The 15082-nt window shown below is 45.9% G+C and overlaps 4 protein-coding genes across 4 annotated transcripts; 2 read left to right on the top strand and 2 right to left on the bottom strand.

Annotated features, from left to right (window-relative positions):
- Positions 1-170: 170 nt before the first annotated feature.
- ATNIH1004_001590 (uncharacterized protein) lies at positions 171-2272 on the top strand (the record flags this gene model as incomplete). The annotated part of the gene is made up of 3 exons (XM_033566289.1): positions 171-249; positions 307-2069; positions 2162-2272. The coding sequence occupies 3 exons, from the start codon at positions 171-173 to the stop codon at positions 2270-2272; spliced, it is 1953 nt and encodes a 650-aa protein (XP_033432046.1).
- A 425-nt stretch (positions 2273-2697) lies between these two features.
- Positions 2698-4701, bottom strand: MCH1 (MFS transporter; the record flags this gene model as incomplete). The annotated part of the gene is made up of 3 exons (XM_033566290.1): positions 2698-3360; positions 3428-4343; positions 4424-4701. 3 exons carry the CDS (start codon positions 4699-4701, stop codon positions 2698-2700), a joined length of 1857 nt encoding a protein of 618 aa, XP_033432047.1.
- A 7749-nt stretch (positions 4702-12450) lies between these two features.
- ATNIH1004_001592 (uncharacterized protein) lies at positions 12451-13101 on the bottom strand (the record flags this gene model as incomplete). Its single annotated transcript, XM_033566291.1, has 1 exon — positions 12451-13101. The coding sequence occupies one exon, from the start codon at positions 13099-13101 to the stop codon at positions 12451-12453; it is 651 nt and encodes a 216-aa protein (XP_033432048.1).
- Positions 13102-14158: 1057 nt separating this feature from the next.
- On the top strand, positions 14159-14570 carry TRX3 (thioredoxin family protein; the record flags this gene model as incomplete). The annotated part of the gene is made up of 2 exons (XM_033566292.1): positions 14159-14181; positions 14261-14570. The coding sequence occupies 2 exons, from the start codon at positions 14159-14161 to the stop codon at positions 14568-14570; spliced, it is 333 nt and encodes a 110-aa protein (XP_033432049.1).
- Positions 14571-15082: the final 512 nt, after the last annotated feature.

Consider the following 15082-nt stretch of genomic DNA (forward strand, 5'->3'; position numbering starts at 1 on the left):
TTATGCGTCAATTGTATAGACGATCGAATTCACTCGTCTCTTGTATATCGATAAGTACACCACGTGACTCCGTGTCTGCCTCGCGCTGAGGTCGCGACACGTCCGTCTCGATGTATTCCATCAAGAAACTCAAGTCAGTCAACAACTCCAGGCGCCCCAATCGAAGGAAAATGCCCGATGTCATCGACCTTCTCTCCTCTACACCTCCGTGCCCGAGAGATCCCCCTCCGCCGCCATCCACAAGATCACGTTCTCTCCCGCCTACCCCTGCACCCTCAGCTAGATCGCAATTTATCCCTTCCTCAGACTTTGACATCCCACTCTCCATCCACGACGATGAGATCGAAAATACATCCAAAAGAAGACGTCTAAGCTACCAATCTATAGGAGCATCAAGCCAAAATCCTATCTCCAAATCCGCACTAAATAGCCCCGTCCCGGCCTCCCGAAACCCGCTTTTCTTGTTTTCCGATGAGGATATTCTCCCTTCACCCTCTGGGGGACCGACTAATGCGAGACTCTCCGCTTGGAACGGGGGTGATTCGGATCCTGTTGTTTTTACTTCTTCGGCACCAGAAACCGTGAGAAGGGGTGGAGTGACGGAGACGAGGACTGAAGCGATTACGATTACTATTGATGACGATGATGATGACGATGACAGTGCGAATCATGTATACGCGGAGCGGCGCAAGAGAGATGAAATTGAGGGGTTTAGTGATGAGTTGGTAAAGCCAGATTTGAATGGTATACTTGCGATGTCATCGAGGAGTTTTGAGGACTGCTCCAAAAATGACAATGATCGTACTGGTCTGAACTTTTCTAGTAGGACTGCGAATCTGCTAGCTAGTCTGGAGAGTCGGTCCAATTCGAAAAGCTCAGGGCGGTCTAAGCCCCAATCCACAACGTCGCGCACGCAGTACGACCGTGATGTTGTCGATGTCGAGGAGGATATCTTAGATGAGATAGCAAAGCCACGGAATACAATACGGAAGAAAACGACGACAGCCAGGTTCATGAGTGCGGAGAAAGAAGCGCGGGCCAAAGAACGAGAAGCTACGAAGGCTCAGCGTGAACGTGATAAACTGCAAGAGAAAGAGCGCAAGCAGAAGTTAAAGGAGGAAAAGGCTCGGGAGAAACAGCTTGCTGCGGATATTGCTCAGGTCAACAAACTGAAGGTGGACAAGAAAGAATCTACGCCCGAGATGATAGTTGATCTTGCGTCCAGCTTTGAGGGAACGAGTGTAGGGAACCAGACGGTTGAGTTCATGCACAAGTTGGGCGTTGAATTGCATTTCTGTACAAGCGAAATGGCAAATATCGTCCGGTGGAGAAGGAAAGTAAAGGCAAGATACAATACCACTGCTGGTCATTGGGAACCGTGTCCATTTCACATTCGACAAGAGGAGCAGGTTCTGGTTTTCTTGACAGCACAGGAATTCGTCGACATGGTCATCTCATCTCCGTCTACATCAACCGACACAGCACCGGCCAATCTAGATCGGCATGTACAAAAACTCAGAACCACATACACTGACTGCAAACCCATCTACCTAATTGAGGGTCTAACAGGATGGATGCGCAAGAATCAAAACTCGCGAAACAGAGCCTATGTCGCCGAAGTACGCCGACAAATGGACCCAGAACCAGCCTCCTCTCAGCCCTCATCACGCAAGAGGAAACCCGCCGCCAACAAACCAGAAAGCAGCCCTCCAATTGACGACGACACTATCGAAGATGCCCTCCTCCAACTCCAAGTCGCCCACTCCTGCCTCATCCACCACACCAACGCCGCCCCGGAAACAGCAGAATGGATCAAGAATTTCACCGAACACCTGTCCACCGCCCCCTACCGACAAGAAATGATGGACGGACGTGACGCCGCCTTCTGCATGGACACCGGCCAGGTGAAACCGGGCGATACCAAATCCGATACGTTCATCAAAATGCTCCAGGAGGTACACCGCGTCACGGCATCAATGGCCTACGGCATTGCGGTCAGATATCCCAGTGTCGTTGACTTGGTCCAAGCAATAAGACTGCATGGTCCTAGCTTATTAGAAGATGTAAAGGTATTCATATCCTCCCTCTCTGTCATTGCCAATGTCTTCCGCCTATTATCGTATCCAACTCCTTCCATTATAACTGTGCTAATCGGACCCAGAAATCCGCTAACAGGAACGGCACCCTGACGGAGTCCCGTATAGGTCCGGCCGCTAGCAAACGCCTGTATAAAGTTTTTATGGGGGTTGATTCATCTTCAACCGATGTTTAATCTCTCGTCGTCGTCTATCGACCTATCTGTCTATGCAATATTCAATATTGAATAGGCGGTACCCCGTACCACATACCATACCCATATCCTTGTTCTTTTAGGAAGGTTTAGGAAGGCAGGTGTTCTGTTATTCTTTCTGTAAATTTTTTACTTTTGGCATTTTTATATAGGGTAGGTACTGGATTAGTTGTATATCTATTGGTTTAAAGTTATGGCTACACATTGATTTGGTGGTTGGTTGAACATGCAAAGGATTATAGTGCATCATGCTATCAACTTGTAATGAACATTTTACCCAACTCATGCCCGTTAACCAAGACCAAGCACAGAATTCGCTATATTTTCCCGAAACACACCAAGCTAGATACTTACCTAATCTATGCCAAACTAAATCCCAAGAATGTTCAACCACTATATATATGAAATTAAACAGAAATGCCCTTTCTCTTCCACGATCGCCAAGCAACCGACCATGATGCAATAGCTATCCACACGCTGAGGGTACAACCCATAGCCCAGATCCCATAGCATTTCCAACCGTGACACTGGCCATCCGGGGATCCGTTCCCCCCATCCATAGCATCTTGGTAGCCGCGCGAGTAGATGATGCCCCACACTGCGGCCCCGACGGCTGGGACCATAGCGACAATGCCCCAGTTTGTGCCGAAGTTCTCCACGCCCCATACTACGGATATAATGATAGGAACTAGGGAGAATGCGCTGCCGTAACCGAGGCCAACAAGTGCTGTGGTTATGTGGGAGAGTTCGGGACGGTGGAGAGGCAAAGGAGATGCAAGGAGAAGATATCCGAGAGATAGAAGGAGGGCCGAGAGTAAAAGGAATGAGAGCCGGGAGAGGACGAGTCGGTTTCCCGTAGATGATGACAATGAGACATGGCCGTCTTCAACTATGCCAGCGATGAAATGAGTCGCTGGAGGCGCAAACAAGTCTGTAAGTGATCCTGTGAGGAGTCGAGCAATTGTCGATGTAAGTGCAATGTTGGTGACATGTGTCGAGGGTAGACCTGCTGGGGATGGGATATTGGGGGTTTTGGGTAACGGTGCTAATGTCTGTACAATAGTTCCGAGCTACAACCAAGAACTCAATGCATTAGACCAAACGATATTTGCAGGTACTACAGTCCAGATGACTTACATTGTTGATGTATGCCTCCCCTGGGCCGGTGACTAGGAAAAATCCCGCCGCAAGCCACCACATGGTCTGATCTTGGAGGAAGACTTTGGTTTCGTAGTTCAGTAACCAGTTCTTCTTCCTCCGCTCCTCTTCTTCGCGTTCCTTCATAATTCTAGCGGCCTCGCGCTCTTCCTCGGACTGGTTTAGTGTCCGCTCGTCATCTGTAGGATCCCCGTTTGCCTGCGAAAATGTCCCATAGGCCTCTAGGACCTCGTTTCTTGGTTGAAAGAACTGACTGTTCTCGAGGAGACCACTTCGCTCCAGTTCGTCAACTGCCTCATCAATGTACTTTTCTTCGTCATCCACGATCCTTAATGCAAACGTGCCAATGACCCCAGTCCCAAACAACAGTGCAGAAAGGAATATAAAATAGCGGAACACGTCCACGTCTCCACAACTTCCGTCGTCTAGACGCTCGCATAAAATGTGTGCTCCCACTTGGCTCTGCCACATACCACTGAGGCCAAACCCCGCGATAGGCGCGGCCAGCATAATTCCTTTATGCTTGCTTCTGCCAAAATTCTTGGCACATGTTGCCACCGCAGCCAAGTACATACAACTTGTGGCCATCCCGATGGCCACAAAGGCCAGCACCATGATGCTAAAAGGCCATCCTTGTCCACCCATGTCAGACGGGGGCCCACTCCTATAGGTAAACGCGGCCAAAAGATAGCCTACTCCAAAAACCACAGCCGCAAATAAAGCCAGTGGGCGTGGCGTGTATCGATCACAGAGATACCCAAACAATGGGACAGGGAGATACATGGAAATCTCCGCCGCAATCGAGACAGCGTTCACTTGGAGTTGAGAGTAGTGGAGGCGAGTAAGGAACAGATGACCATATAGCGAAAACGCAGTAATACTACCGGCCCCCAGACTACCACAAAGCAACAACAACATTGATCAATATACAGTGAATAGAGAACGAAGGAGTAGGTGATATGCAAAACCACTCACCAGCTAATCACTCCCCAGACAAAGCTGCAAACCCGCACCACTTCTTTGGCCATCTTCCTTCGATCCCGCTCCACAATCTCATCGACCACATCGTTTAGCAAGCCATCATCGCCGTCAGTGAAACGACTGCCTGTGGAGTGGCCCGAGCCCGGTCGTATATACAAGTGTCCATGTGCGGCTCTATCCATGCCAGAACCATCGCCATCTAGTAGCGGCCTATTTGTATCGAAGTCCCGCTTATCGATCGCCGCCCTTAGATCGCCATTCGACCCGGTCATGATACGCTATGTTTTCGCTCAAATGCCGCCCAGCTCAGCACGAAGTCGGCCGTGGGAGCAACGCGATGTAATCCGTTGTTTAATACTGTTGGGTCATATAGAATCATATACAGTAGGCCAGAAGAACTGTTGTTCCGATGAATACTGTCTCGCCAGATAGGGGGACCAGTTGACTGATTGGGCTCTGGTATTAGGTTCTCCATACGTCACTAGCAGAGCAGAAGGGTCATACTAATATAGATTCTAGAATGCAGAGGAACAGTGGCTCGACGAAAAATAAAAAGACCACAACAAAGAATACATCAAATACTCTCTGAATCAAAAGCAAAACAACAACTCATGCAAGGATCGCGGGAAGGTATAGACAGATAGGAGAGGAGAGCATGAGGGGAGAGAGGAAAGTCGAAGCCAAGTCACGGGATGACAACCACACCGCTTATCGTCGTGGACACGTGATCCATTCTGCCATCACAGTTACCATATTTATACTTTAAAGGGGTAGTTTTTTTTTTTTGGAGCAGCCTCACGTGACAACTACACTGGTCAGTTAGTACTCTTACTGACGGGGGACGTTACGGTCTAACGCGTTTAGGTCTAAGACCACATTGACAGCCTTGCAGCCAAACTCTACGCACACTGTCCCTCTTCTGCACGAGGTCACCAATAAACTAGCTTGCGTCAAGTTGTGATATTCACTCTTGAGCACAAACATTAGTTTATCAAACCTTGGCCAAAACAAACTGGTCTTTTGCCACAAGGAACACTAGCAACAAGAGTACGTCCCAACATTTCGACTCTTTCATAGACAATGTATGGACGAGAGACTCTGCATTCTCTCCACATTTTTGGAAGGTTCCCTCAAGGCTATCCAAGTGGAGGCTAGGCGACTCCGTACGGCACCACACAATCGGTTCCGCGCTTCAATACAATCCCTGGCTTTAGCAAGCAGTGAGCCACCTGTCTGGCACATTGTCCACGGCTATTCAAAAGTCGCTTATGCTGGTCTTGGAGATTGGAGCATATATTAGGTAAGAATTGGTGTAGAAAGCACTTACATTTATGCTAGGGAATATTTCCATCTAGGCAAACTAACCGCTTCGGCTCTACTATGCAGCTACTACGAAATACGCAGTAATGAGCTGGACAACTATATGGAAAATACCATACTAAGCGGTCATGGTGTGGGTATGTTAGCGCAGCGGCGATCGCAGAGACAAAATCACTTGTACGACTTGGCATTTAGTAGCTTCCACGTCTGTGAGAGCAGAGCTGATGCCTTGGCTTACGAAATCGATGCTAGTATTGCAGGTCACAATTCCTGTGATAATCTCATTGAGGAGAACATAATCCCATCGTAATAGCAGTTGCTCCCCAGTTTGGAACGAAAGTGTATTCTGTGGCGGATGCCCGTATGAATTCCAAGCCAGGCCGCACGTCACAAAATCTAGCAGGCTCCCTTTGATAATACTGTAGGTGTTTGTGGTGAGTGATTAGATATTTGAGTGTTTTTGATTTGGTTATTATCTCTAGAAGAAGCAGCAGAGGTCCTGTGATACAAAGAGCGTCGTCCTCGCCTGCACTCACGTAATTCCACTGCCCTCCTGTCATTTTGTATGGCACTCTTTAGGGTGGATCTGTGAAAAATTAAGACGAACTAAATATGAATTGTAAAGCACTAAGTCTCTTTGAACATCCTCGACAGAGATTCCATGTCCAGCTGAGCATACCCACTTTTGCAGATCAGAAGAACACTCGTATTCTCCAGCTCCAGAAGTCCCAGGATGCCCTTGAGTGACTACGTCTAACTTAAAAGCGATCTTGACGTGTGCTGCTCGGGGATTCGGCAGTGTCTAACCAGCTGCTTATGGACCTTTAGTCTAGATGTCGCGATTTGCGACTAAATTATATAAACTTGCTTAACTCTGGCTCTTATGTTTTTGATTAAAATGTGCCACGCACTCCACAATCCGCCAAGCTCACCATTGTCGGCATATCCTGCCGATTCGCTGACCCAGCGTCATTCTGGGACCTGCTTCAAGCTGGGCGTGATGTTAACACTCAGGATCCGCCTGACTGGTTTGATTTGAGGACTTAATACGTCCCAACAGAAGCAGAAAATGCTTCACCGACACAATTTGGGAGCTTCATTGATACCCCTGGTTTCTGTGATGCAGCTTTTTTTTAATACGTCACCTCAAGAAGCAAGTATTTGTGATGTTACTCTCCAAATATTGTCGACTGACTAGAGATATTAAGGCACGAGAGACCGATCCGCAGCACCGTTTGGCCCTTGTGACGGCCTGAGACGCTCGAGATGGTTGGGTAGGTTAGCGGCCGGACCCCGGCTAGTGATGGGAAACGAGTTGCAGTATTCTACAGCCAGGTCGGAGATGACTGACTTGAGCTAAATGCGAGTTTGAATATCGGACATTATGCAGTATCTGGTAGGGAGGGGTCATTGGCAAGTGGACGCATTAGTTACCTCTTCAAGTTCTCCGGCCCTAGCTGTAGTATAGACGCCGCATGCGCCAGTGGCTTGGTTGTAGTTAATATAGCATACTCGGCACTTTGGTTAGGAAAGGCCGATACAGTGGTTATTAGTGTACTGTATGTTCTGACCCACCCGGATAAGTTTGCCAGACTAGGCAAAATTAGGCTTTCTATCGCAAACCGGCCAATGCAGTGTGGGATAAGGATACTAGCAGCTACTGTTGGGCAGATGGTGTAGGCTCGATTGTTATTAAGAGGTTTAAAGACGCTGTTCGTAACAACAACATATCCTGGCAGCTATACTGTTTACAGCCACCAATCACTGTGCCAATGCAATCTCGATAACCCAACCCCATGTTAAAGCCCAAAGGTATCTTTACACTAAGCTCATGTTCAATGCCAGCGTCAACCCATTAAATATAAGCTACATCGAGCTCCATGGCACCAGTACTTAAGCGGGCGATCCAGTGGAAGTAGTATCTGTGAAGGCTGTCTTCGCACCGGTGCCGACCAGCTCAGCATTATGGGCTAAATGCATTATCTGCCATGTCGAGGCAGCGACTAGTATCGCGTCCCTAATTAAGGTAATTTTAATATATTAAAACCATCGGATCCCGCCGCGTGTCGGAATCCGCTTAGAAGCTAAACCTGCTCTCCCAAAAGATTTGGAGGCTTGCAATGTACCTGTGTCTCTACGAAGCCCGGTGGCCAAAACCAGGGAGAAAAAAAGCGCTACACTGTGGTGAACAGTTTTGGCGTACACGCACGAAATAGCGCAGTACTGCCTGAGGATGGTCCGGAGCAGACACGGAGCAGCAAAGATCCGCATTAAGTACACGTGGTGGCTATTTCAGCCAAGAATAAAGCGTCACTAGGGGAAACCTCCAAGCCTACTGGGGTACATACAACGTTATCCAGATGTACAGCTTGGCGATCTTTTATATACGACATGTGCCAGGCGCAATTATTATAAGTTCCGCAATACAACTGCAGTTAAAAATAAGCCACACCTTTAAAACTCCCTGAAGCTCAACTTGGAGAATGTTGAGAAGGTCGAACAATTACCTACCAAATCACCCGGGGTCATATTTGCTCTCACAGCGCAACGGGAATCGTATGTCGGCATTAGCGCCCAGACTTTTAACATATTCCTATTCTACTGCTCTTAGGTTCTTCAGCTGAATTACATATACCATTTGCTTTCCATAGCAGACAGATTGGACGTGTGCTACCCCATTATAAGGTAGTTTAGACACACTGAACTCAAAGGCTCCCGCTATAATAGCCCTATCACCACTTCTGGGAGAGTGTATACTAGCCGGTGATTTGATTACCCCGCGGTATTTACAGCGAGCGTTAAGAGAGCCTGTGGATTTTATTAGCTCTATTAAAGCGGGTCCGCGCCTCGGGATAGCTACTACTAAAACTATATAGTTTAATATCGGGCCCTATCCTATCTGCGGGGAGCACATGCGGAGGGACAACCTTGACATCTCCGTTGTTTCGTCGCTCTGCCGAGGTGAAGATGAATTTCCAGTCATTGCCAAGAGTATGGCAAGGCTGCACTCCAAAGGGGTGCCTAGTTTCTGGAATAAGTACTTTAAGCTATGTAAAAAAAGGCATATTTTTATTTACCTTTGCCTAGCTATAGCGGTGACGAGAACTATTAGATCCCTTACATGTCAACATGGGCTTTGGACAAGGCACATAGCGGCAAACAAGCGAGCAGGAATTTCTTAGAAACAACCCAGGGGCTCCAGACATCACTGATCCACAGAATTACCATTGAAGAAATTCACGGTTCGAGAGGGAGAATACAGGTTATCTCTGATATGGCACATCCTAAGTTTCGCCCCGCATTATTTGCACCCTCCTGTCTCTTGTTGCTAATTATATAGATTTATAATGATAAAGGGGTTCTGTGGATTATACTGTGTAGGGGAAGAATTATACTTGATAGTCTCAGCGGCTCATATTCATCGCCTTCCACACAAGACTTCTTAATCTATTGTTAGAGGAAGCCAATAAATTTGCTAAAAATGAGAACAAGGTTGGTCAAGAAAAAGGAATTAATTCCAATGGACGATGATGAAGGTTATCAAGGTTATTGATAATAAAGAGATGGTTGTGCAGAAGATAGATATAATAAAGAGTGAAGATGAGGCTGTAAAGTGAGGTAGATGTCAATAGTTAGGATAGAGGCGAAGATGGGTAAGGTTCCTCTTTTGGTAAACAGTAAACTCTACATTAGTGTAGCCTAATTCTTTCTCAGTATTCACTAATCGGTGAGCTTTCTTGTTAGTAAATAGCTCCTAAATCACTTCAGCTCTTTTCCCATATTTCTTCCACTGGTGTTCCTTGCGATATTGGGGTAACTCCCACTTTTTAAAGATACATCTTACGGCCAATCCCTTCACTTCTCCTTCTTCGTCCTTTTTCCGGGAGCAGAAGATTTAAGATAACTTCGATTGTTTTATTAGCGATCTTCCCAGTAAGAAAATCCTCATGAATAGATGAAGTTTTTCTTTCTGCGGACTCGTCTAAGCTTAAACAGATTAATCCTCTTAGGTTTGGGCTTTCTTCCCTTATTCTTTTTACGATCACGTTCCACAGCAGCACTATGTCTCCCTCCGGCATAAATCTGGTAAGATCTAATGGTTCGAACGCTTTATAATAACTGCCCAAGGCATCCTGTAGCTCGGTAAAACGTTCGAGGCAATTTGTTGCAATCAACATGGCTTGATAATCTACATCCATATGGTCCCATTGCTGATGAATAATATTGGAAAGGAGTTGTTTGGTAACAGTTTGTTTAGATGTACACGGCTTGAACTTAAGACTTTGGCAGGGACAAATCCGTGTTGTTGGATGAGACAGGTGTTGTGACAGGCAGGTTGTAGGAATGAATCCCAGTCAAAGGCGTTTAACAGGTCTTCAATAACTGCCGTTCTCAAATAGGAGATAATCAATCGAACGACTGTGACACGAAGCCAACTGACCAAGAAGCGGTGATGGGTGCTGGAATATGGCGAACACCAAAGACAGTCAACTGCGTCGTCAATACCTTAGCGATAAAATGCAACCCGTTATCTGTCTATAGAACTTACGACCAACCAGGACCTCCGCTACGTTTTTTTTTTAGGAACCCAAACGTAGCAACTACTGTAGCGTTTGGAAATACTTACGAATCAGCTAAAAATAGTCTGATGCAGTAAGGATATATCAATTGCTAGATAGAGAGACAGGATTGAGTGGCAATATAATTTATTGCCAACAGATCTATTGGATCCATGATTGCAGATAGACGAGCAGTATCTTTGGGGATTTTTGGTCCCATTAATTGATAAGCATGACAGGTGTTGTAATAATTTTGAATGGTGAAATCAATTGGGTTAATACATTAGTATCGGCCAATTGCTCTTCCAAAGGCAACCAGGCCACAGAATTGCTATGCAGCTCATGAATCTCGTGAACTAGCGTCAGGATAGGCAAAAAGCACAAGTCAATATACAAGCAAATTGCCAGAAGCTTAGTGATCTAGAAGAAGCATCATTAAGGAAGTAGATTTAGATATGGACAAGCGAGGCCTTGTACGCAATATGGCAGATATACTGCTCTATGAGCAAGAGAGAAAATCAGTCGGTAAGAGATGGATCACTAGATTTATTATACATCATAAAAATCTTACATCAAATATACCCGCAAATATAGCAGTGCAAAATGCAAGAATCCAGAGAATATTAAGCAGTGGGTGGTTTAATCTTGTTCAGAATACTATAGCAAAATATGGCATTCTTAAACAGGATATCCCAATTGGCAGGAATGGAGATTCCGGTGCCGTCCTTATCAGTAATGCTCTTGTTCCACTAGACTGTGGCATCCAATACTCCGATGGATATACGAGGAATCGTGCAGCCCTGACACTTTCCTACCCCCTGCAGAGAGCTTGAAGTCAACTTGTGCAGCTGGAGATTGGCAGAAAGCGAGCGGAATTGAAGCGTAAATTGGTCAAATATCCTGGGACACTGGAGGAGGGGGAATATCCTACTCGGAGAGAGGACAAACCATTACCTACGGACTATCCGCACAAGCACTGGAATCAAATCCATAATCAACTCGAGTGTCCTAATGAAGTTTTTGTTCGCCAGTGACCAAACTAACTGGAAATCACTGTCCGCCTGTGTATTTTGGGCTCATAGCTTTTTCTAATACCGTCATAAAATCCAGGGTGCACCGAGACATCGCAGCCGAAACGGAGAATATTATTGGAATCGAATGAAAGGGTGGGGAGTGTCTATTAATAATACTGTACTACCGCAATACCTAAACTGAAATTAACGGTAGGTGGTTACTAGTAGTGAAAATAAGAAGTAGTTGGAGAGTGATTATATCTTCTGGTGTACACGTGAGATTTGAGGCTGTGGGGATGACGATCTTCTCGCCCAGTGAGCTGGTGCCAACTCTGGAAGTGTATCCTAATTAATTACAGCTGCTAACATAGTACGTACTCCCCGGCACTCTCAGTCCCAAAAAAGGAAACATACGATCATGAATATTATATAGCACGTTGACTCCATAAAAAGCCGGGAATGTCAGTTGAAGGATATTGGTGAGAAAACTCCCTGTTCATCCTCGTCGGTATGATCGGTACCACAAGAACTCCAATTTGTCATGACCAATATCTGCTGGTGGTTATTGTAAGTAATTAACCAGTTTGGCACGAGGGATATGTTCAATTCTTTCTCGTTATCTCTAGGCTGCCTCATTTCTGATTGCCGGAAGAAGTTGAACCAAAATAATAACATCAGTTTCAAAACCAAGTCTCTGAAAGCGTCCAACATCGGAATAAATGCGGGGCAAATAGAACATCAGCAAAGGAAATATAAAGTGCTTTGATAAATAGAGTAAAGGCCTCGGCGAGTCCATTGATTAGGCACTTGTGTTTCTCGCGAATTGCATCCATGATTTGAATATTTCGCAGGATGGAGATGGGAGTTTGAAACAATGGAGAGTAAAGTGGTGCGGGGTGTGGATGTTACATATTTAAGCAGTGAATATCGTTATCCTTATTTACCTCTTTATGGTGTTTTATTTAATTTCCCATAAATGCACTACATGGGTGTTAAGGGCAGTTTATGATGTGAGTGTATACTAAGTCAGACTTTTGACATACAAACGTAATAGCTTAGGTAGGTATAGAGAAGAGAAGCATTGCTCTAGCATCATATCATCTAGTGACCCCATTTGTCATAATAACGACTAGTCAACCTCGTCAACAACTGGAACCCTAGTCTTCTCCTTTAAGAACCACACCGCATCATCAATTTCGTCGGGCACTTTATACCAGTGTTCATAATGCTCCATCGGCGTCAGACTGAAAGGGTGGCAGATCGAGAATATCCCGATATGATTGACCGCTTGGATGTGCAGCAGGATTTCGTCACCATCTGTACCGTGGGCAAACGGGTCCTTATCGTCTTCTTCAGCTTCTGATTCTGATTCTCCCTGGTCGCCTTCGTCAATTTTTAATAACCAGCAATCTGCCCTTGAAAAAGGTGACCACCCGCTCATCCCAATGAATCCCCCAAGCGGTTTGCTCTCTCCATCTTCTCTCACAAAAGGAAGTCCCCCCAAAAGACAGAATACAGAAGCCGCACATTCCTGACTTAAGCCCCCAATCACAACACGACTATACCCATCGCCAACAGCGGGATCATTCGACAAGAGCTTCGCCTCTTCATCAATCAATGTCCGAAGGAATTCACTACTTTCCAGTAGTCCATCAAGCTGTAATTCAGTCCGGGTATTCGGATCCTCAAGCGAATAATTATTGAACCACTGGTTGATAGGAACCCGTTTCAGTCCAGTAGAACGCCGTTTCCTCGCGGTGTGGAAGATGAACTTGGTCATTGGAAGGCGCTTCTCGATGTCCGTTGATTCGATAAAGACGTGGCCAAAGCACTCGCTATTACTACCGCGGCCGTGGAGGATAATTATTGTATGCGTATACTAGTCAATCCTAAGAGAGTGGATGACAAGGGGAGACGGATAAGGCTTAGAAGGCATGATAGGTAAGCAATTCTTGAGTACTCCTGGGTACTCACTAAATATTGAATAAGTGTATATTGACTGCTCAGGCGGCTTCCGGAATTCTCTAGCAGTCTGTTAATCTGCTCTATAACTAATCTAGGAGGAGATTATGTTCTTGCTTGTAGTCCTTTTTATAATAGGAATATAGCGTTTAACGCTGTTACTGGGATTCTCGATTGGGGGCTTCGGATTATTTTCCAGTGTGGTGGGAATTTGCCTGTGCTAGAATAGTTTTAGTTCCGAGCACCAGGAGTGGAAAGCTATGTTGCGGATGCCTTGGAGTTTTAGTGGGATTATTATTCCTTGTCCAAGTGTTATCCTCATCTGAAAATGACTGGGCAGCCTCGTTCCTCGGGGAGAGGTGTCTGCACCGCTGACAGCTGAGAGAGGGGTAAAGCAATTTACATCTATGATAGTGGGGGTGCGTACCGCAGCAGAGTTTACCTAGAGGTATTAGGTACATATAGAGTGTCTACGCAAAACCTGTTGATTCGACAATAAATACTCCCTTGTTTGCTTCGCTGCAAAGTAGATGCACTGGGGGCGGGACAGTTCGCTGCAGTATATTTCCCATGCATCTCCGACGACGGTCCGAGGGAGCAGATCAAATCCTATAGGTGGGGGTTGGAGATCGGCTTTAGATCGAGACTAGAATAAGTATTAAATGGAGCCCAAAATAGTGCCCAATATATATATGTGACGTCACTTGCAGCCGGGTTGATCTCTCCTGGCTGAGCCCCGTACACAGATAAACCATTCTACCCTCCACCATTTCTCCTTCCACGGTCACACCCATCGGTACCTTTACTACGTAAGCAACTGCTTTTCCTGAACCCCACCGTCCAGTCAGAGTCAGATCTTGGTCTATCCTTTCATCATGTCTGTTATTGCTCTCAACAGGTAAGACTTGAAGGCTCTTTGTTGTGAACATTTTTCTCTCCCTAAACACATCAACTGACCGTTTAATGTGTTGTTTTAGCCTCTCCGAATTTCGAAGTTTAATAAATTCAGGCTACACTGTCATAATCGACTTCTGGGCTACATGGTGTGGCCCCTGCCGAATCATCAGTCCAGTGTTTGAAAGCCTTGCCACAATCCCCGAATTCAGTGACATCAAGTTCGTCAAGGTCGATGTCGACGAACAGACGGAAATTGCTGAAGACGTCGGAATCAGAGCCATGCCAACCTTCATTGTTTTTAAAGATGGTGTTAAAATGGACGAGTTAGTGGGTGCTGATCACAATAGCCTGCGAACGCTTATTTCGCGCAATGTACCAGCTAGATCTTGAGTAGATAATATGTCCTAGCCAACGAGATAAGTTATATATAATGCTTCCTATATATGCGTAGAATTTAGCTAGCCACTCAGGGGGTACTCAGATCTACTCATTAAGCAAAAGCGGCGAGGGGTGAGCACTAAAGCGTAGAAGGGGTAAACATCAGTTTGTCTAGAAAACTCAAGTACGTATGTACAGGCAAGCTTACGGTGGATTGACAATTAACCGTATAGATTATCAGCTCTTGTTTGTCTAATAGCCTGCCACTTTATGTACAAACACAATCATGGAAGTCTGCCTGGTGGAGCACATGAAAAGTCCAGGGAATCGGACGAGTTCCCAGGAGGTATAATCAGTAAAACATGTCCGAGAAAGTAAAAAAAAAAAAAAAAAAAAAGACAGGAAGACAGAGCAGTAAAAGCAAGAAAAAGAAAAGACAATTTCATACACGCCAACAGAACGGAATTGCTCTCCCACAAGTCCTTCCACGTATGCACCAGGCATGGCTGGAGAGAACCAGAAGG

Source organism: Aspergillus tanneri (assembly GCF_003426965.1).
Source record: "Aspergillus tanneri strain NIH1004 chromosome Unknown AapTan_2_pilon_pilon_pilon, whole genome shotgun sequence".
NCBI classification, from domain to species: domain Eukaryota; kingdom Fungi; phylum Ascomycota; class Eurotiomycetes; order Eurotiales; family Aspergillaceae; genus Aspergillus; species Aspergillus tanneri.